Source organism: Gouania willdenowi, chromosome 2, assembly GCF_900634775.1.
Source record: "Gouania willdenowi chromosome 2, fGouWil2.1, whole genome shotgun sequence".
NCBI lineage: Eukaryota > Metazoa > Chordata > Actinopteri > Blenniiformes > Gobiesocidae > Gouania > Gouania willdenowi.
Window position 1 is genome coordinate 8607740 of NC_041045.1, and position 24090 is coordinate 8631829.

The 24090-nt window shown below is 38.9% G+C and overlaps 1 protein-coding gene across 6 annotated transcripts in view; it reads left to right on the top strand.

Annotated features, from left to right (window-relative positions):
• LOC114475571 (receptor tyrosine-protein kinase erbB-4-like) overlaps window positions 1–24090 on the top strand; it is a 344779-nt gene that overhangs the window by 138265 nt on the left and 182424 nt on the right. For all 6 annotated transcript variants that reach the window (XM_028466507.1, XM_028466546.1, XM_028466518.1 and 3 more), the window contains one exon: window positions 16559–16710. In XM_028466507.1, the coding sequence (XP_028322308.1) occupies window positions 16559–16710 (152 nt within the window). The remainder of the gene's footprint in view (window positions 1–16558; window positions 16711–24090) is intronic.

Here is a 24090-nt window from a genome sequence, read left to right on the forward strand (position 1 = left end):
AGTCATTTTGTGTGTTCTTGCCTGGCACTATTTACGGTCATGCTCACTGTTAGCAACATTTGCACGTTGTAATAGAAAAATCGATATAACCCTCATATGCAAAGTTCAATCTGCTTCATATTTAATACACATGATGACTTTCCATCACTGACAGACACTCAATGTGAAAATTACCCATCATGCCTTGCGTTCTCAGAAGGCACCACTAAAAGTGGCGTCCGCTGCTAACAGCTCTAGCGGAAAGACGATATGCCATGTTGACCTCAAAATATTGTTGGATGAACCTTATAAGAGGGGAGCAGGTCACTGATGAAGAAAAAACAGCCTGCGTTCAGTGGGAGGGGCCTATAATGTCACCGGAAAATCCTTGCCATCACATTCTAAATGTTGTATCTTTGCTATTTTTCAATGGATTCGCATTAACTATCCACCTTGGGTTACCGACCCCGGCCACTTCTTCGGACCCTATGACGCCACTTGTGGCTTTAATGTTGCCAGTGTTCCAGTGTATACCAATGTTCCCATATCGGTCGGTCTCTAATATTGACTTTACGATGGAGAATGTAGCATTGGGTGCTTCACTTTTAAACTCCAGAGTTCGTAACTACTCCCCTGAGCAATGGTTTGCACACTTAGAACAAAGCGCAATAACCCTTTTAATTTTATAAGCATCGATTGCGTTTGATGACACGCCCACAGGTCAGACTCAGGGTTATTGTCCTCGGGGTGTGATGTGTGTGTATTAGAAGTGTGCCAATACATCGATTATGACAGTGGTTCTCAAACTTCTTTGTCTCCAGTGCCCCCTTTCTCTTACTTTTGAATACAAGTACCCCACGTATGTTCCACTACTACATTTTGCTCAGAATTCTATGGCAAAACATTTCTTGTCTTGTGTACCTCTTGAGCCTTTTTGTCCTTCCATGACTCATACGTGTTCACGATTCTCCAAAAGTAGAACATAACTCAGCTGAATATTCAACGCAAGTCGTTTTATTTCATCTTCATAAATTGAACAATTCATATTTTGGCATTATTTTCTTATTTAACTCAAATTAAACATAAAATGTTGCCTTTAAGGCAATAAAAATGATAAATATAAGAAATAATATTATATTAAATGTTTGTTTTATTAATACTGTATTATTAATACTAATATATTATGATTGTATTGTTATTAAAGAAAAATAATAAACTTGAAATTAGAAAAAAATAAGAATAAGTAAAAATTATACTGTAAGTAATATAAATAAATAAATACAACACAAATCATTAAACCTGTCTGTGTTATATATGACTTTTATGACTTGTCCTCGTTTAAAAACAAGTCATTGTGCACATGTACCATTTTATTGATGGATATTGAATATTTTTTATCATCTTGAAAATAAGTTCTTAATTTTTCCATGTACGTGCTCACGTACCCCTAGGTGTACGCATACCCCTGGTTGGGAAACACTGGTACAGAGCATAATGATGGAATTAATGAGTGATAACACATTTGAAAGAATCTCATTTTGTAAATGAGTGGAAATAAACTGGATTTAGTGCCTCCTGAATAGATTTATTTCTATTGTTTTGTTGTATTTTCAGTTCATGTCTTAATCAAGATCATTTTTACCATCAGCAAAGTGTGGAATTATTTCTAAAAAGTATTTTTGGGTCATAATGAATAATTTAAACGCTAATAACCACTACATGTTAATTTGATCAAGTTCGAACATAAGTGTATTAACTATTTCACAATATATTAGAAATGGGCAACTTTTATTAAAACGGTCACTGTCTGATCTGAGAGCCACATTATTAACATTCATGTTAAAATAGAAAAGAACAAAGGGTTATTTATGTTATTTTGTGAGTTTTGAAGTCATTTTGTCTTTGGTGTTGTTTCATATTCCCTCAAAAGTCATTTATTTTAGCTTAAAAAACTATTTCCAATGACCTTCAGGTAACAAAGTTTATTAAAAGTGAACAAATGTGAAATTATCACTGATGTTTTCTTTATGAAGTATTCTCAGTCAGTTTGTTAACGCAAACATTGACGTTATGTTGATGAAACACGATTTTTAGGAGACTGCACATTTCAAAGCATCCGCAGTTTCTTTACAACTGAGCAAATGTTTTTTTTTTTTTTTTCTTGCTGCTGAGTAAGACTTTGATACACTTTAAATCCTCCTTAATGCAAATTACCTGCGAGGCCACGCACGCACACGCACGCACACACACACTTAGACTCAGATTGGAGGTTTTATATAATCCTGAAAACGCTGGAAAACAGCAAGGCTCAATAGAAAACTCAAGGAGGAGAGAAACTAAATCTGTTTACCTACATAGGCACGTCATTACACTATGAACATTGTTAGGATCTATTTAACATTTGCTTTTTTTAAGACAAAAAGCTTTGAACAGTCATGGGTTCAGACCCGTCGCCATACCGTTTTATTATTAGTCTACTTTTTCTTTTTCAGCAATTCCATACCCACACACCAACGCTCTTGCAACCACACACCAACACACACACCAACGCTATTGGGCCCACACACCAACGCTATTGGGCTCACACACCAACGCTCTTGCGCCCGCACACCAACGCTCTTGCGCCCGCACACCAACGCTATTGGGCCCACACACCAACGCTCTTGCGCCCGCACACCAACGCAATTGGGCCCACACACCAACGCTCTTGCGCCCACACACCAACGCTCTTGTGCCCGCACACCAACGCTATTGGGCCCACACCAACGCTCTTGCGCCCGCACACCGACGCTCTTGCGCCCACACACCAACACTCTTGCGCCCGCACACCAACGCTATTGGGCCCACACACCAACGCTCTTGCGCCCACACACCAACACTCTTGCGCCCACACACCAACGCTATTGGGCCCACACCAACGCTCTTGCGCCCACACACCAACGCTCTTGCGCCCGCACACCAACGCTATTGGGCCCACACCAACGCTCTTGCGCCCACACACCAACGCTCTTGCGCCCACACACCAACGCTATTGGGCCCACACCAACGCTCTTGCGCCCGCACACCGACGCTCTTGCGCCCACACACCAACGCTATTGGGCCCACACCAACGCTCTTGCGCCCGCACACCAACGCTATTGGGCCCACACACCAAAGCTCTTGCGCCCACATACCAACGCTCTTGCACGCACACACCAACGCACACACTAACGCTCTTGGGCCCACACACCAACTCTCTTGCACGCACACACCAATGCACACCAACGCTCTTGCGACCGCACACCAACACTCTTGCATGCACACATCAACGCACACACTAACGCTATTGGGACCACACATTAACGCTCTTGCACGCCCACACCAACGCTCTTGCGTCCACACACCAACACCCTTGCACTCACTCACGAACGCTCTTGCGCCCATACACCAACGCTCTTGCACGCACACACCAATGCTCTTGCGCCCGCACACCAACACTCTTGCACCCACACACCACCGCTCTTGCATGCACACATCAACGCACACACCAACTCTCTTGCGTCCACACACCAACGCTCTTGCGCCCACACACCAACGCCCTTGGACCCATACACCAAAGCTCTTGCGCCCACACACCAACGCTCTTGCGCCCACACACCAACGCTCTTGCGCCCACACATCAACGCTCTTGCGTCCACACACCAACGCTCTTGCACGCACACGCCAACGCTCTTGCACGCACACACCAATGCTCTTGCGCCCCCACACACCAACGCCTTTGGGACGGGCCCATACTGACGGGCCTGCATGGATTCCTCCTGACTTCTTTACAGCTGTACTCACAAAGTTAGAGAAAGATAATAAGGTAAAGTGAAATAGTGCCAGAGCTGACTCACACCTACTTTTGATTCGTTCATAATGTAATTTAAGGACACTGAAGCTGATCCCTCAGGTAACATCCCCATCCTTCCAGGTCCCAACCCCTTCCTTCTTTTTCTCCTTTTCCTTACACTCCTTTTTTGGTCTTTTTTTTTTTAATTCGGCACGGTCGCTTCCATTAATCTCTGGCAAAATCAATACCCATTTGCCGACATGCGGGGGTTGAGGGATGTAAATAGCAGAAATCTGACATTCGTAGGATATAAAACAACAGGCTTTCAATATAATCAACAGCAGTGATGGTGCCATTGCTCAAAGAATCCATAGCCTTATTAAAAAGGGGCCAATAATTTAGCCTCATGCTCCAGCCGATGAAGGGTGCATGACAATAGTGTCTGATGAGTCAGGAGATGTGGATATGACAAGTAGAGGAGGGATGGGAGAGAGTGATGGAGGGGGTGGTAAGCATGTGATAATATGAAGGGCTTTGTCTTTTATGAATTTATTGCAAAAAAAATGAATTATCATCCACCCATTCATTCTGAATAAGAGCTAAATGGCTAAAAAACACACAAAATCACACTATAAGCACATGAAATGACACAAAAAACACACAAAATTACACTAAACGATACAAAAAACACACAAAATCCTACTATAAATGCACAAAATTACACTAAAAACACACTAAATGACACTAAAACATACTAAATGACACTATAAACACACAAAATGGCACTAAAAACATGCAAAATGACACAAAAAAACACATTACACTAAAAACACAATAAATGACAGTATTAACACACAAAATGACACAAAAAACACACAAAATCCTACTATAAATGCACAAAAAACACACGAAATGACACTATAAACACACACAATGATACAAAAAACACACTAAATGACACTATAAACACACAAAATGGCACTAAAAACATGCAAAATGACACAAAAAAAACACATTACACTAAAAACACTAAATGACACTATAAACACAAAATGGCACAAAAAACACACAAAATGATGATAGAAATGATCTTGAGGGAAATGACCGAAAATGACCAAAACTACAGTATATATACTATAACTCGTAAATCTTTTCAGGAGAAACTAAATACTGTTTCATTCCACTTATTTATGAAAATGAGATCCTTTATAATGTGTGTTATCACTTATTCATTCCATCATTATGTTCTATGGTGGTTTTTTCACAGAATTCTGAGCAGAATGTGGTAGTCGGACAAAGTGGGGGACTAAAGCCAAAAGAGTTTGAGAACCACTGAGCTAGAGAACTAACCGTGAAACTTCAAAATATCAAATTCAAACAAACGACTGAGGACTCAGCACAGAAATATAAAAGATTTATTTAGTTTTGTAATAATAAGTGAAACTTGGCCTTTGAAGGGCAGGACAGGAGAGTTTTGCGGAGGTAGGGGGAGGAGGGCGTATAAATGTGAGTGAGCGATGGAGGAACAGTTGAAGAGGTAGACCTTGAATAACAACGGCTGAAGAGTGAGTGAGGAGAAAACGGTGCCGTTAGAAAGAAAATGATAGAATAGTGGAGGGGAAATGTTAAAAAAAAAAAAAGTGGAGGAAGGTGAGATGACAGGAGTGAAATGAGATGGTGGGGTGGGGGGAGGGGGGGGGGTGCTGGTGTGGAGAGATGAATGACGTTTTGGATTCTCTCAGCAATAAAGCAGGTCCCTGGACACAAGGCCGTCACACGTCACACTGAAAGGCTCATTTGCCTTTTCTGCTGCTTATTACAACCAACCCAGACCTATTTCCTCCTGTGGGACGCATGCAGCAGCCCCCTCCTCGCTGTTACAGGGTTCCCCTCGGACCCTTAAAAAGTCTTAAACGACATTAAATTCACTCATCTAAAAATAAGACCTTAATTGTCATTAAAATGTCTTAAATCAATGTTTCAAAAGTCTTACATTTTAACACATAGTAAGTGTAATTAGTCTCACATTTCAAAATGAATGGTCACATTTGTTTTTGAAAACAATAAATGGTGCAGTGCAATCACGGACAGTGGAACCAGCTACAAAATAGTGACGTGGTTGCAGCAGATGAGCCCAGAACGTTTCAACAACATGGGGAAATGTCAATTTAACCAAAATGGCCTTTTTCTTCATGGTTTTTATTTTTTGTATTTTTGTTGTTGTTTTATAGATTTCTGGCTATTGTTGTAGTCATCTTGTGTGTTTTTGGCGTGATTTGGATTATTTTAGTCAGTTTTTTTTGTGTATTATACTTTGGTGGTGAACAAGTTCCACATCTGCACTAGACACTGGAAAAAAAATGTACCCTAACCCTATATAAGTGATTTAATTGCATTTAATTTCAAATGGCAATAAAAAGTCTGTCTTTAATTTGACTGAAGCTGCAGGAGCCCTGTTGGTGATGCGTGGACATGATGTAGCTGTGTGTGTGTGTGTGTGTGTGTGTGTGTGTGTGCACGCTTCATTTTCTCTCTGGCATCTTGTATCTGCGACACATCTGAGCACACGTGAATGCAACTGCTGTGTTTGGAATACATTTAATCTGCTGTATCTTGCAAGTCATAAACACACCTTGAAGTGTTTCACACACACACACACGCACACAGACACAGGCTCTATTCTTCCACTTGCATAAGTCAGACAATCCACGCAGTGGCGCTGTTTTTGGCTACGCGCTATTCTCCCCCTGTACTTAAGTCAGTCACTGCGCGCCTTCATCCCAGTTACGCACTCTGGGTGGAGCGGCTCTGAAATGTGGGCGGAGCCTCCCTGAAATGTGGGTGTTCCCATTCAAACCTGGCCTCACGCGCATTCTCCCATTCCTCCTACGCATTTCTGAACCTGGAATAAGTGCAGCGCCCTGATAAGGTGAAATATGGATATATAGATATATAGATGATGATGATGACTTATGTGCGCTGATCATTTCTGAATGCTGGAATGTAAGAAGTTATTAAAATCAGGCTTCTCACACAAACAAACGTTAATCTGGTGTTTATATGAGGGAGGAAAAAAAGATTTTAACTGTAACTCAGACAGAAAAATGTGTCTGATCCTCACCCTGCAGTAATCTGATCAATAATCTGATCAAATCGAACATGTTACATTGTTTATCAACAAAGGCGTTTCAAATTGAAAGTGCACTTTATTATTTTCACGGATTTCAATGACATTTACAGGCACTAGGAAAACTCCATGTTCCGTGATTTCTAAACGGCCCCAAAAAATGATGACATCATGGCCCAGTCCGCCTCCTTTGCTTCAGACCTCCTTCATTCACAGACCAACGCGCTGTTGGTCGATTTACGCCGAGATCGGAGAATACGCACAGGAGAATAGGGCCCATAAATGAACACATGTCCACTTCCTGTTTGTTATTTACACTAAAGGCGTGTCCTCTTCCTCTCCTACCTCTGATATTGAACGACGACGGCCTCGCAGCGTCAATGTTCTCCTACCCTCCTTCATAATAATGTCTCCCATATGGTTCCTGCTAATATTCTGCTAGGAGCCAATTCACTGGAGCTGTCTCACACACACACACACACACACACACATGCAATGATCTTGATCACACGCACACACATGCAATGATCTTGATCACACACAGCCCTTCTGTGCTACATTAACTACAAACCTAATTTCCCCACAAAGAGAAGCCAGTGGCTGAAAATTGGCTGGAACGAGTCATTAAACTTGTGTCTGACACACACACGCACACACACACACACACACACACACCAATCTGTTATATAAATGACACCTCCTTGCCACCTGTGTCAGTGTAGCTAGCGATACGTGTGTCTCTGCTGAGGAATAATCGTCCCTTTGATGGAGGAGGTCCAACACTTGTGTAGAAATGGAGAAACTACCTCGACACGCCTCGAGGTGACTTTTCCTCACGTGTGTGTGTGTGTGTGTGTTGCAGTGATGGTGTGTGTGAGAGAATTGGGAATTCTGACCCATGGGAGGAAGAAAAATCAAAATATTGCATGTAAAAAAAAAAAAAAAATCAGTGAAGCCTTAAAAGAGGAGGAGGAGGTGGAAAGAAGAGATGATTGATGGCGGCAACAGATCAGCCGCTCCAAACTGTCAGGGACGATTTGAAGTCAGACTTGCAGGAAATTTGGGGATCCCAGGAAAAGCAAATACAATAGTCAAACCTCTGTGTCAGGTTTCTGGATCTAATGCAACTTTAATGATGAAGATAAAAGTCGTTTGTAATTCTTCATTTCATCATACATTCTCATGGTCTAACTCTGGTAACTACATTTAAACAAATTGTTTCTTCAGATTTATCTAGATTTATTCTCATTTCACCATTAATGGTGTCATTTTGAACTTTGAACTGTAATTGAACTGTACTTGAAATTCAGTAAAATGAAAAAATAACCGTATAGTCGCTGCTGTTGTCATTTAAAATGTAGATAAAAAAAGTTGTACAACTCCAGAGTTAGAGTAATCCAAGAAGAATTGCATCCATCTGTGAATACATTGTGGTTTCTTACTTAAAGAGTAAGAAAATATTAAAAAAAAATGCCTTGGTTGTGGGCGAGGCTCATTGAGAAGTTAAGACACGCCCAGTCTGTACGTTAAAATCTCCAAAGAATAATCTATGCTATGCAAACTAGCTACTCAATGCTCACTAAAGCTCTCAATTAGCTATCCTCTCAATCCAACCTACTCGCTATAGATGTCAGATTTTATAGGAGGGGGCGGAGCCAACAGTGGTAGGTTATGATGCAAGAAGCCACTAAAATAACACAAACCAATATTCTCAGCCAATTGCAAAATCCGCCCATAGAAGTCAGTCACTCTTACGTTTTTCCGACAAAAAAGCCAGATTGAAATACTTAGACTAAAATGTCAAGAGTTGGACAAGTATCGATCAAAACCACTACTTCATACCCAGATATGTTTGTTTTCAGCATGGTTTTGGGGTTTGTTCCACATTTTTACCCTATTTCACTATTGTTTGCCACATTTTGCCCTTTTGAGCTATGCTTTTTGCCATACATACCACCTTGTTCCTCTTTATTTGCCCATTTTTTGGCCACTCTTAACTGCTTTTGGTTAATTTGAGTCACTTTTAACTTTTTTCTTACCACTTTTTTTTGCAATTTTTGTCCCATTTTAACCCATTTTCAAAAAGTTCTGAAACTTTTTTTCAGACTTTAGTTACCTTTTGCCAATAAATATCAGTTTTTTCCCATTTTTTGTCCATTTTTGCAAGTTCTTTTTGACACTTTTATCCAATTTTTGTCCTTTCTTGGGCCATTTTTCATCCAAATAAGCTAACTTTTGCCCAATAAGCACTTGTTTCCTTTTTTCCCCTACATTTTGGATCTTTTTGTTCCACATTTTGCCCATTTAAGCTACCTTTTGCCATTGCATACCACCTGGTTCCTCTGTATTTGCTAATTTCTTTTGTAGATACTCACAAGCGTACAGTGAACCTCCGTTTGTCACATGTGAAACGTTTCAGTCGTCTCATTGGCAGCTTCTTCTTCGGCCATGGCTTAAAGGAGGCTCGCTTGAATGCAAACAGATCATATTCAAAGAAGCGTAACATTCGAGTATGTGACTTTTAGCCTGGAGCGACTTAGCTCTATCCACGAGGTGTATACGTTTAATGAAAAGTGACTTGTCTGAATATTTGGGATCAAACCTTAAACCCTGCAACTGTCAATAATGAAAACCTTATGACACTCATTATGTGTTTGTGTATGGAATGCAAAATGAACGGCGTACTAAAATGGTTTTGTAAATAACATTAATGGCAGTACTTTCCATTATAAGAAGGTGACAATGTTGAGTGATTGGCATTAGATCAGTGTTTCTACAACGCTTCCTATTCACTCAGTAATTGTTTTCTCTCTTCTTTCACAATAGCGCTGTAGGCTAATGCTAAGTAATAGCCTTATTTTAACTCACCAAGTAAAAAATGTACACAAGGTCACGTCGACCTTTAATAAGTTTAAAATTATGCTGAAAAGACAGGAAGTATCATTAGGAGCCATTACTAGATGTCTGTAAAACTTTTATCATTCTATTAACCAAGGGCAGCCTGCTGCGTAGCAGAAATAGAATTTCAGGAGTAAAATCAGTCACTTTGTGATAGTGTTGGGTTTTTTTTGTCATTTTACCTACAGTAAGCTCCTGTGAGCGCTGATCCTATAAGCTGCTGGGCTGCCTCGTCAGCAGCCTCTCACAGCTGTGAAGCTCCAAAGTAGCACTGGAGATGTTGACGACGATGATGAGGAGGATGATTGGTCTCCTGGAAACACTGATGAGGGCCCAGACTGGTGTGCTTTGTAATGGCTGTCCTCCAGTGATGTGGCCAAGTCCCCTGTAGCGTTTGGAAACACGTGTGTGTGTGTGTGTGTGTCTCTGTTTGTGCCTCCCAACCAATCAAATCTTAGATTTTCCAGAGACTTCCTTTTAACAACAAAATGAATTTCAAAAATGCATTTTAAATTGCAATTTGAATGAGTAGATGACCTTTTATTAACCAATGGGTTGAATGCATTTTAACCTTAAACATATGAATATTCTACAATTGAATAAAAATGACTCAAACAACAAGGATAAACAAAATGAGTCCAAAAACACATAACATTAAAGAAAAATACTCAAACAACAACACAAATATTTAAAGAGACAACAAAACTACTCAAAAGGACAAGAAAAATACACTAAATGACTCCGAAAACACACAAAATGTCTACAAAACCACATGAAACCACAAAAATACACTCTAAAAACACAAGAGATAAGAGAAAATTCACTAATGTACAACAAAACTACTCAAAAACGCAACAAAAATACACAAAAGGACAACATAGACACACTAAATGACTCAGAAGACACACTAAATGTCTACAAAACCACATAAAACAACAAAAATACACAAAATGACCCCAAAAACTTACAAAATATATATAAAATGATAGAAAAATACACAAAAGGACAACATAAATACACGAATGAGAAAAAATATTGACCACCAACAACAAAGATCCACAAAAGAAGAACAAATACACAAAAATTAGTCCAAAAACATTGAACATTACAGAGAAATACACTAAAGGACAACAAAACTACTCAAAATGACTCCGAGAACACACAAAATGTCTACAAAACCACATAAAACATTATCTGCAGGGATAATAGGTCACTAACAGGTGTTTTTGGATTTTAAGTTGTACCCAAAAAAGAGATGAGTGACTTAATAGTACTTGATGGTACCCTAGCTGTAGCGTCACACATCAACTGGTGCGTTTTTAATGTTAGTAACTCTCTACCTACTGTAAGTCACTCATTCACAGACACAGGCCTGATGTCACACACTGTGTCGAGGGAGAAAATGCAGACATTGTCCATGACTGACACACAGAAAAAAAGAAGATAAAATGGGGAGGGGGGACGAGATCAGGTGGAGGCAGTGAAATAAATAACTACGGACAGAGAAAAAGGAAATTAGGAGAAAGAGGTAGAGCAGATGGATCTCGACACTTTGAAAATAAGCCCAGAGAAAAGAGCATTTACAGTGAAGCGGGATGATTTGAATGCTAATGCGCTAGGACGTCGCACACTATTGTGTCTCTTTCCCTCGCTCTCTTTAAATCCACTTCTTTCCTTGGCTTTACCTTTGCTCACTCACCCTGAGCGAGTTTTTTTTTTTTTTTCAAACATGTGAGTGTTTGCACTGTTGGCCAATATTGCCTTTAGAAAGTTGTTTTGCTCTCACTTTTCACCTCTCCTCTCCGATCCCTTACAGCCACACAGAGACACATTCTGGAGAGTAGGTTGCAATAACAGATTATTGCACAACCTTTCATCTGCAACGCTTTAAAAAGAAATCCCTGCACTCACCCATCGATCGCGCCGACTTTAGATCCTCGCCCGAAACTTCGTCTGAGTTTCTCGCTGCTTTTATATCATATAGAACCAATGACTTACTTGTTCTAATGTGGTCAGCAAATGTCATTTATTGGAGCAGAACTGCTCCCCTCACTGCCATTTGGTCTCACCCACAGCAATATGGATGAGTCCAAGTGCCCTTATGTTCCACACAGCAGTGTAGCAGGTTTTCAGCTCTTTGTGTTGTTTAATACACAGACACTGTTAACCAAAGTAAATGCACAAAAATGACTCTACAAACATAGAAGATGACATAAAAGGACAACAAAAATACACAAAACCGACTCGAGAAATACTAAACAACAAAAACACGCAAAAATGAGTCAAAAAACACATAGCATTACAGAATTATAAACTAAATGTCAACAAAACTACTTTAAAAGACCACAAAAATACTCAAAAGGACATAAAAATATACAAACGACAACACAAATACATAAAAGGACAACAAAAATACACAAAAGGACAACACAAACACACAAAATGACTCCAAAAACACATAACATGAAAGAAAAATACACAAACGACAACACAAATACACAAAAGTGATCCATAAACACACTAAATGACAACACAAAAACTCAAAATGACAACAAAACTACTCAAAAGGACAACAAAATACACAAAATCTACAAAACCATGTAAAATGATTGTAAAATATGCAAAAGGATAACATAAACACTAAATGACTCCAAAAACACGTTTAAAACTATATTTGATCTGGATTTTGATTGAATAGCCCTATTTTCAAGATCTATACATCAAAATATTTTTTTTGAGCATGAGAAATCAAATTCTGCCCTTAGAAAATTGAAATGATTGAAAATTATTATGAAATAATCTAAAATAAAGCAAAAAAAAAAAAAAAAAACTGTCTTTCGGGGATGTTTTCAATGGGATATCTAGGTATTTTACCACCCCATGCAGGCACATGTTTTAGGCCTGTAATAATGTGCATATTGCATTCATAATACTAGAAGCTTATCTAAGGTAGACTGGAGCATTCACAATCTAATAAAACAAGCTCTAATTATGTTAATGTTTTACAAAAACATAAAACATTGATTAATAATGAATATGTGTTTATTTATTGAAGTTTTACACTGAAAACTGTTTTTTTTTTTCACATTTTACTAGACTGTCATCTTGAAAAAAATGGCAGCCATCTTGGATTTCGAGGTGGAAGGCGTACTTTTCTTAAAATAAAGGTTCTAGGAATCATTTATGCCACATTTGGTGCTTGTATAACCAAGTGAAAGATACTACGCTGCTCTACTTGGAGCCTATTTTTTTTTCAATCTCAACACTCAAAGTGCTTGATATTTCCTTTTTTGATGGTCACTCCTACAATTTTTATCCAAATGACTAGATTCAGCTTATTAACGTTAGAGTATCTTCTACCACTGGTACTGTCTAATCCTGTGGAGATTATGAAAGTGTGTGTGATGGTGAACATGGTGATGATATGCCAGCTGAGAGGAGCAGATGGTGGCACGACTGAGGCTGGCAGCAACAGAAAGAAGGCTTGATTGGTGGAAACAGGGGAACTAATTACAATGATACCCACATTACACAGTACAGTTGTTGTTTCTTAATTATGAGCAACTTAAAACACAGTAGGTTCATGTCATTTCTGCATTAGGAGTTATTAAGAAAATGCATTTTTAAGTGAGATCATTTTATGTAAAATTATCTGCAGTTATGGGGGATGCGTACGTTAGTGAGACATCTGCAACAAGTGGCACGGGGGCCACATCTGGCCCTTGATCTAATTACGTGTGGCCCCGAAACTAATGGAACAACAAAGTAAACATACAAAATTACAGACTTACAGTTTAGACAAAAGGACAAGTACAGAAAAATACATCAAATTACATCAAAAACAACACAACTGATAATATATGTTATGGTTTTGTTTATTCAGACAATGTTTTGCTGGAAATTTTATCTCCTGACATGTTTCGAGAGTCGAAACATGTCAGGAGATGAAAAAATCAATGAAAAATCTTCTCTGAATAAACAAAACCTTAACATATATTAAAAAAAAGAAAAAAGACAAAATGAACTTACTGGAATTACAATTAATAATACTCAAAATTAAAAAAAGAAGTTTACAAAATGAACACAAAAATACACAAAATTAAAAAAACAAACAAACGTACAGAAAAAAAATGCCCAAGTAAGTATATACAAAAGTATATTAAAATGGCAACAAAAATACACAAAGTCAACCAAAAATTCCACAATATACCAAAACACCAGACATTCACAGTTATCTGGATTAATAATACCTCTTTGATGGAAGAAAAATGCGCAATAACTAATAATACACAAATAATAACAGAGGTTTACAAAAGGACAACACAAATACACTAAAGGATTGAAAAAAAAACACACAAAAGTGCAGAAAAATACACATGGACAACAAAAATAGACAAAAAAAAAAACATATAATTAAACGTCAACAGAAATACACAAAGTTTGCCAAAAATTGCACGAGAACAACTAAAGATACACATGATTAATAACAAAAAAATGCAAAAAAAATCACACAAAATGTCTCCACAACCTCAACTAAAAAAATAACTTCAGTAAAACACAAAATCTTTCTGTTTTTCCTGTATTATTATTTGCTCACATTGATGTTATGTACTTTATCTACATAGTCAGCAGTTTTGAGACACATTTGTAGCACTCAAAGGAAGCGGGAATATGATCTCACGAGAAGGGTCGCGACACTATCATCAGTGAAGTGGTCGTGGCTCCTTTGTAAAGGTCAGCTCAGGCCATTTGAATATCTTTGATTAAATAGTGTGACAGACCCAGACTGTAGGTCAGTGCTTCAGAGGAATAATATTCACCTTTAGAACCCCACGTGTCTGTCCTTAAGGATCAGCTCATGTCTTCCTCTTTTAACCTATCCTACCTTTCCTTTATTTTTCACCTGTTCTCTATCCTTCCCACTCTTTGGTCTCATGGTCATGTCATTTGGGGATTAAAACTAATATCCAACAAGAACTGGACAAGAAGTCAGTGGATTTATTATTTACTATTACCATGACTGTGAAACCAAGGTTCCAAACAGGTAAAAAAAACTGTCTGGTAAATTTCTATGGGAACTTTAGCTTGAGAATTTTAGGAATATTCAAAAATATAAAGTTTTTATGGGAATAATTTTTTGGAATTAACCAAAAATGAGAGGTTATTGATAATGTCCATGCATCCAGTCATGCAATATATATATATATATATATATATATATATATATATATATATATATATATATATATATATATACACCCTTAATTAGTTACCTATTAGCATGAAGTCAATACTAATAACTAGGGATGGGTGATATTTACAAAAAAATGTATCCCAATAATTAGTATTCATCACAATAAATAAAAACTATAAATAAAAAAAAAAATTCACAACTTAGTGTAAACAGGTTCCTTACAAACACAAATAAATGTGAATACATCAACACATTTAAAAAGGCTACAATAACTGCTGACTCAAACAGCTCATGAGCTGATATTCTATGAAATATATTTGTGCATGTGGATTACTATTAGTGTTATTGTATGTAATTCATTTATTTCCTCACTTAAAATAAAATTATTTAAAAAAAAGAAGAAAAAAAAAGGACATAAGCACAAATAACTTATGTAGTGTTTTTACTGCTGATGAAATATAATTAAAAAATATTGCGTTTCACAAATTGGGATGAATGAATCGTGACATTAGTTATTATGTTAATATTTATTTCACACAACGTGTGACATGTTTAGCTTTTATTCTTTCATACAAGTGTTAAATCTGACCATAAACAAATTGGTGGCTCTCTGTGATTTGATGACAGTAAGACGTGTTCTTTTAATCCTTTTACTTGGTTTATTCTTTATATGGAGCTCAGCGTTAGCACTTAGCTCAGTCTGTGTGTAGGTGTGTTAGCTTAGCATAGTTAGCTTTAGTAGAGTTTCCAGTACATAATCGTTGCTACGGGTTCACCTCTGTCCCCGTGTTTGTGGAACTTTAGGTGGATCTGACGGAGGAACTTGAATCGGTTCCCTTTTGTTGGATGGTTGTCTGGTTTTAACCAAGTAGCGGTCCATGATGTATCGCAGCACAGTAGCTTCAGGTAGCTGAGACGAACACACAAACAGACGGCGGTGTGTGCGGGGGCGGTGGCGGTGCACACCGTGCAGAGCTTCCATAAACAACACTCCGCTCCAGAGAATAATAAGTTGTTGACAACAAACGGGGCAGTTTTGGCCCGTGGAACGCGGTGTTTTTGGGGCATTCTTAGTTAAATTGAGGGACAAGTGGCCCTCACTAATTTCCGACATGGGAATTTATCGTTTATGTCGCGGGATGACAAATTATTACCGGTGAGATTGTTTTTGACGATAAATCATAAATGTTAAAATATCACACATTCCTACTAATAACCAATAATTCTGAGGTTATTGAGGAAAAACTCTTAGTTAATGGTTTACTGGTTGTATAACATGGCCATGTAGAATAAGGTATTATTAATAATAATGAAGATGTTACTAATTAGCATTCTAATAAGCAACTAATTACCGGTGAATAGGTGTACCTTTATATAAACTGTATATAATTCCCATTAAAAGTTAATATTTTGTGGAAATCTTTGCAGCCTGAGTTGAAACTGAACCAAAGTTGTTTCTTTGAAGCTTTTAAACATAAATAATTAATGCTATTAGATAAAAAATAATTGATGAATCATGATTTGTATATTCCTCCTGTGTGTGTTGCAGTGTGTTCTGGTACAGAGAACAAGCTGAGCACTCTGTCTGACCTGGACCAGCAGTACCGCACTCTGAAGAAGCTCTTTGAGAACTGCGAGGTCGTCATGGGTAACCTGGAGATCACCAGCATTGATCGGAACCGTAACCTTTCCTTCCTCAAGGTAGGGATTTCTCATTTAGCGATGGCGGTGTTCTCTTTTTCAGTGGTTCAGAGTTTAACGCCATTAGAAGGTGAAAGGAGAGCAGGCTGTGGGCTTTAGGACCATGGACAGAGTCAGGAATCAACAGAGGGGGGATTATCTGGTGTAGTACAGCAGATAAGAATCTTTCACTTGGTGATACAAGCACCACATTTGACGTAAATGATGTCCAGAACCTTTATTTTTAAGAAAAGTACGCTTTCCACCTTGAAATCCAAGATGGCTGCCATTTTTTCAAAATGGCAGTCTGGACGAGTGAAACCGTTTTCAGTGTAAAACTTCAATAAATAAATACATATTCATGATTAAATCATTGAAATGAGTGTATTCTGAGGGAAATAACTCAATAGTGTCAATTAAATGCAAATATGGCTTGTCATTTTTAAAGGGCACATATTATGAAAAATCCAGTTTTGCAGTTTTTTGATCACATATGAGGTCACTTGAGTGTCCACCAGCACACAAAATGTAAAATAAAACCATCCAGTCATTTGTTTGTGGTCTAAGTCTTACAACACAGAGAAAATTGCTCAGTTTCAAGAATACACTCCCCTCTGCTGGCAACTCCACCCCCAGTACCTATTCTATCGCCTCGTATTGCTGATCTGAAGCATTTGTGACACAGTCAACGCAGCGGTTGAACAAAACAAATGATTATCACCTTAAATGCACTATTTCTGTAGTTAGAAGAGCAGAAGAAGAGGAGAAGCTGGTGTGACTTCTCCCAGCACTTAGAATTAACAGCACCGCTTTAATGGATGTCGGCTTATTCAAGAAGTTAACCGCTTTCATTTTTCCCAGGTGAGTTGTAGCTGTGTCACTGTAGTGGAGTGGGAGGGACAGACTGCTGTCTTGGCTCCTCTACGCACAGTGGACGGGGCAGGAAAGGGGGACACACCCCCCAAAACAGAGCGCTGCCACAGAACTCGGTAATACAGGGTATTGAACCTTGTCTGTTGCTTAATTCATGTTATGTTTTGACCAAAAGCCATCACAGATATGTCATTTAGACCACAGGGAACTGTTTTAATATGGCCCCTTTAATTATGTTTTTTTTTTTTTTTTTTGAATAAAAATAGAGCTTGTACTGTTTATCAGTGAAGTTTAATTAGATTTTGAATGCTTCGGTCGACCTTAGATAAGCCGTACTACATCTTCTAGTATTATAAATGCATTCTGCACATGATTACAGTCCTGAAACATGTCCCTGCATGGGGTATTTTATTTAAAACATCACCGACAGACAGTTTGTTTTTGCTTTATTTTCAATAATTTCAATTTTCGAAGGGCAGAATTTGATTTCTCATGCTCAAAAACATATATTTTAATGTGTAGATTTTGAAAATAAGGCTATTCAGTCAAAATGCTGCTGCGCTAGTGGCAAAGATCAAGCGTTACAGTTTTTCTGCACTTCAATTTCAATATATTATTTTAATTAAAATCATTCCAATGCTGTTAAATGTCTACAATAAGACTGTCTGTAACCTGGTAGATCTCGGCTACACTTCTTTTCAAGTGTTGGTCTGAATAGATTTTATATGAGGGATAAAACCACAAGCAGGCTTTAAACTGTGAACAGATGACAAGGTATCAGAAGGGAGCCTTTACAGTCTCGCTACGTGTTTAAAGCCTTTTAATGACTCGTAAAAAAAAAATCATACTTCTCACGTGGGCCTTATACTCGTGTTTTATGCTGCGGAGAATATTCTCAAGCATTTGAGAAAGACTTAAAGAGCATTTTGATCTGTTTTTAAAGAGGGAAAAACTCAGTATTTAAGCATTTTGATATAATGGCATTGGATTGTCACAAAGTCACTGACATTTTGATGTGTTCTAAAGATTACAGCGATGGATAGTTTAAGATAAATATGAATATGTTTATCAAACACTTTCCTGTTTGATAAGCGGTATTATAATCATCAATGACAACAGTTAAAACAATTGGGGGTTTTTTCCGGTTGTTTTTTTCTTTCTTTTTTTTCTTAAGAAAATAAGAATTCATAAGAAAAAATATAAATAAATAAAATAAAATTATAGTTTTGACAGGAATCAACCCACGCCACCTGCCAAATGTGCGCTGAATTCATTTGAACCGAAGCTGTACGACCTACCAGTGAAAAGATCGGTAGAGGTCAAAGTTCATGACGTCACAAAAAAAATAAATACTTTTTTCCCTATAACTTGGCCACAAATTGGAACACAGTGCTCAGATTGGTACCATTGAGCAACATTTCCTTTTAATGTGTGACCTTCTTTCAAGGTCATATTTAACGTCAAGGTCAGTCTTCTGTTTTTCCTGCATTATTATTTTCAATTTAATTAGTAAAAAGAACAACATAAAGGGACATTACTCAACAACAAAATACACACATTAAGATGTCTTTCACATGGATAATCCTATTTGCCAATTTTCATTGGTCAGATACGTGTTCACCTTGTGAACACAGGTCTTGCCTAGTTCTCCTTTTGCTTTTCAGGAACTGTAAACCCTTTTTTTTTAGACAGAATTCATTTCTTGCACTTCTCAGCACATGAAATCCTTGATAGTTTGTATTTTTCTTGGCCATTTCTCGTGGTTACTGTGACCTTCGCCTTGATCCCACAATGCAGCGCGTGGGTGAGATCTTCAAACTTGTCTTTTGGTTAATGCTCCATTGAAAGATTAGGGCTGGGTGTAATAGGTTTTTTTTTTTTATATATATTATTCCATGGTCGCATAAATAAAGTAAGGCTTTGCTGTAGGATTATCTCTGGTGAGAGCAAATTGTTTTAAATGTCAGGAGCAATAAAAGCAAATATTGACATCCTGATTCTCTTAATAATGTTCTTGTGTGAGGGATAAAGGGTTTAGATGTCCTTATTGGCATTACTGTACACGACTACATAGTCCCATTCCTTTTATTGATAAACTGTGTTACTTAGCCTCCTAATATGCACATATTTGTCTCGTCTGGTAAACAAAGAAGGTCCAAGGCCCTTTTTACACGAGGACGTTTTCTTGTGAAAACGCAAACATTTTGTTGCGTTCTGGCGGTCCATTTGCACGGCAACAGCGTTTACGTGTTTGAAAACTGAGCTTTTTAAAAACAGGCTCCAGAGTGGAAGTTTTTGAAAACGCTACCCTCTCCGTGTCCCCGTGTCAACATAGTATAGTTCCCACGTGACGTCACAACATATGGGCATTTTTCGACAATTTTAGCTTCTGTTTACAGCCAAAAGAGCACAATATGATAGTTTTGTGTTGGGTTAATGGTGCACTAATTGCCGCGATAGTTATACTTGGATTATTTTGTCAGGGAAGTTGGCAAGGCAGATCCGTAACTAGGATAAGGTTCAGCTCTCAGTGGTCGTCATCGGCCCCCTTCGCCTGGGAAGGAGCGGACGGGCGACCCAGGGAGGCCAGGGAGTGGGGGGGAGCGCCGCCAAAGCAGCAAGGAGGGCTGAGCGTCGGGCCTCCAGCGGTGGACAGAGGAGGGCGGCGGCGGTGGCTGCTCCTCCAGCCGCGGCGCGAGCCTTGCCCCACTTCATACCCCAGCCCGTAGAGCCAATCCTTAGCCCGAAGTTACAGGTCAACTACTGTCTGCAAACACAATGAAAAGACAAGGGAGGCTGGCCTCACTGACTGCTTGTGGCCAAAAGTTACACAATGTGCCTTTCATAACTCAGCTTTATTCACGAGCCACTCGTTTATCACTAAACTATAAACATGACAGATGGCTTCATGTGATGCTACAGACACTACGCAGCGGTTTAACACACAACTCGGAGAGCGACTCTCTACATATATGACACACAGCTACACGACGAGTCAAAAACTAGACATTTATGCATTTTATAACAACATTCATTAATGTACCAGAGGACAGCATCTATTCACATTCTTAGCAAACATTTGTGCGTCACCTTGCACTTATTAAAACACGTCACTTTCATCACGCAGCGTCCAACCAGAGTTCATGTTAAAAAGATAGAAATTAAGCGTGACCCCTGGTTCGGTCAAACATCTCTCAGAAGTAGTGCAGCTCTGTGATTGGTCAGAATCTGGTGCAGACATAAAAAACGTTCCTGATCCAAGTGATGGTGAAATAAATCAACACTTTGTTGGAGTTTAAATCCAGTGAGTGATGCACACAAACACTCTTACTTGTGTTTGTTTATTATGGTTCATTGCAAAATCATACCACCATCTATTGGCCTGGCATGTTTACTACATCGTTTTTTGTGCTTCCGGCGGTCTCGTGTAAATGGAGATCGTTTTGAAAACGTTGCCGTGTGAAAGCAAAACTTTTTGGAAACAAAAACAGAAGCAAAACGTTGTCGTGTAAACAGCACCTAAAAGTTCCCAAAGCCATCAGTTGGACTGATTTGTGTTCTGAATTATTATTCTTATCGGCGGGGTGTGAGGGCTTTGTAATGAGCGTCTCGTTCTCCTCATGGACATTGATTGAAGCTCATTGGCAGGACAAGACAAGAGTACAAGACAATAGAGGCATTGATAAGCAATAGAGGGAATGTCTTGGTGAGATTGTGACACTGCTGCCAAATGAGTGCCTCCGACCTTCTGGCGTGTCTCATTTTAGTTTTTGGTGCGAGTGTTTTACCACCGTGCTACTGGGCTATGTGCTTCACCCTGTTGTTTAATGAAGTGAGGTGCAGTCTAATTACTGGGCCCCTGCTATCAAATGAAGACCATAAACAGTCCCATTAGGACCAGGATCATTAGGGAAACCATTAGGCATCGGGGGTATAGTTTGCTGGATGTCAGGAGGGGATTTAGCAGTTACCATGGGAACTGTATTGGTGACAGGATGCCATATCAAGACGCTGACTATTGTTTACTTCATCATTTTGAGTTTGTTTCAAAGTGTCTACAGGGGCGTTTTAGTTCATAGGCCAAAGACGAAGCAGTTTTATCTCAAGTCGGCCGCAGATTTTATGGAGGAAAATTAATAATTTTAGCATTAATGGGCCATAGTTTGCACTTCTACTTGTACATAGAATACAAAATATGTAAGAAACCAACCAAACCCAAGCAATAATTAATATATATCAGTCTCAACAGGATCTTCACTTTAAATTTCCTTGATTTTGTGACCAATTTCTATTTAATTAAGGGAAATATTATCTCATAATTAAAGGAAAATTGAAGGGTTTTGAAGTTTTTCAACTGTTTGACATGAAAAAATTACTGTAATTGTGCGATATATAAGCACCGAGAAAACTGTCTGTGAACACCTGAAAATATTAAGTTTCATTTACACGATGATTTGTGTTTTCTCTGTCTTTTTTACTTTCCCCTGCACATGTAGTTTATGATTTGGGTGGAGATTAAATGTTTAGACAAACTGGTAATGGTGATTCCTGTGGCTGTACTGGGTTATTAATGGGCTGACAGTCGTATTCAGGTGAGAGCAGGGCTAGACGGGGGGGGGGGCAAGAAGTCTCTGAGATGTTTTTTTTAACCTGGAGAGATGATGACAGTTAGATGGATGGTTTGGCTCTGCAGCCTCCTAACATACAATGTTGTCCTCTGGACCACATCTCCTTTTGTTTTCATGCAGGGGACTCAACAATGGTCAACATATACACACAAAGACACAAACGTATACTGGGACCCATTTTGATCTGAAGCCTCCATGAGATTAGTCCATCCTATGTTTTACGATGATTGAAAAATACATGAATATTCAGATTTAAACACTGTTAGTTATAATTTAGATCCTAACCTTTACCATTCCCTATGCATTATTTGTTATTTATTTATTCTGAGTAGTCAGGTGTCCCCTGTGGCCTAATAGCATTTACACTAGATTTAGAAAGCAGAGGAATGCAGAGTATGCTCGTGTTTACAACAGTGGTTTTTCTTTGATGTGTACATTTGAGAATAAGTTACATTCCACATTTCTTTTGTATTTTTGAATAATTTTGGTCGTTATAAGCTCATTTTAGCTCAATTTACATTATCGCAGTTTGCTAAAGCAGCATTTCATCATTTTGGATTAATAACGCATCCTCACTAATTCATCTAATCTGAGTGGTTATACTGACTCCGAGGGGATTATACTCAGTTATACTGAGGGGTAAATCTGTCTCTGAAGGGTTATAAATTATCCCAGTGGTTGTACTGACTCTGAAGGCTTATTTTTTTACTTTGAGGGGTTAAACTGACTCCTAGGGGTAGTGCTGTCTCTAAGAGGTTATACTGACTCCGAGGAGTAATTCTGTCTATTAGGGGTTATACTGATTATGAAGGGTTTTACTGACTCCGAGGAGGTTTTATGACTTTCAGGGGTTATACTGTGGGTTATACTGACTCTGAGGGGTAATTCTGCCTCTAAGGGGTTATACTGACTCCTAGGAGTAATTCTGTCTCTATGGGGTTATACTGACTATGAAGGGGTTTACTGACTGCGAGGAGGTATTCTGATTCCGAGGGGTTATACTGTGGGTTATACTGACTCCGAGGAGTTCATCTTGTGTCTTCTCACTTGCATTTAAAAAAAAAAAAAAAACAAATGTTTCTTTCTAAGAAGTGTGTTGCAGAGATGCATCAAGTGTTCCCAACTTGGCACACAACTGTTAAATAGTGATGGACTCTCCATTAAAACCAGATCAATTCTGCTGCTCATTCTGGAAAACTGCAGCTGAGCATCGATGACATCACCCAAACACATTGGATCGGGCATGTCAAACCAGTGGATTTTAATGGGTCCACGAGGAAGTGAATCCATCACAGCTTAGGGAGACAATCACACATGCTTGTACTTAGAGCAATAAAGAGAGATGAATGACACGACCACTGAGGTAAAGCGTCTATGTCAACACGCAGGCAGAGACGCTCTTTACCCAGCTTATCTCTGGCAAACACCAGTTGGCAGAGACAGAGAGAAATGGGCGATCCGGCATTTTTACAAGCACTTGTTCCCAACTTGTCCCTCTTTATTTTAATCAGAGAAGATTGATGTAGTAGGTGCATAAAGTTACCGGTGCATTTGACTCCTGTTGTAAGCTGGGCCGTTGGGTTAAAGTGAGGTCACGGGACGCACCTGAACACCCCTGAATGCTGTCGTGGGTTGGACCGCGTCAGCAGCCTGCGTGTCCTTGCTCCAACCTGGTGAGATCACAGTGTGTTAGTCAAAGATTACTCCCACTCTCCGTGCCATTATTCACAACTCATCTGATCGCTCGTCTTGCTGTCTAGGAGTGCGCCGCGCTGCTATTAATTCACTGCCAGGCAGTAATTCAGACTCCACTCTGTCACACTTGTTTCACCGTGCTTGCCCTTCAGCAATGTTTGCCATTCATCTACTACTGTCTGCATGTAGTCAATGGATGCATAAT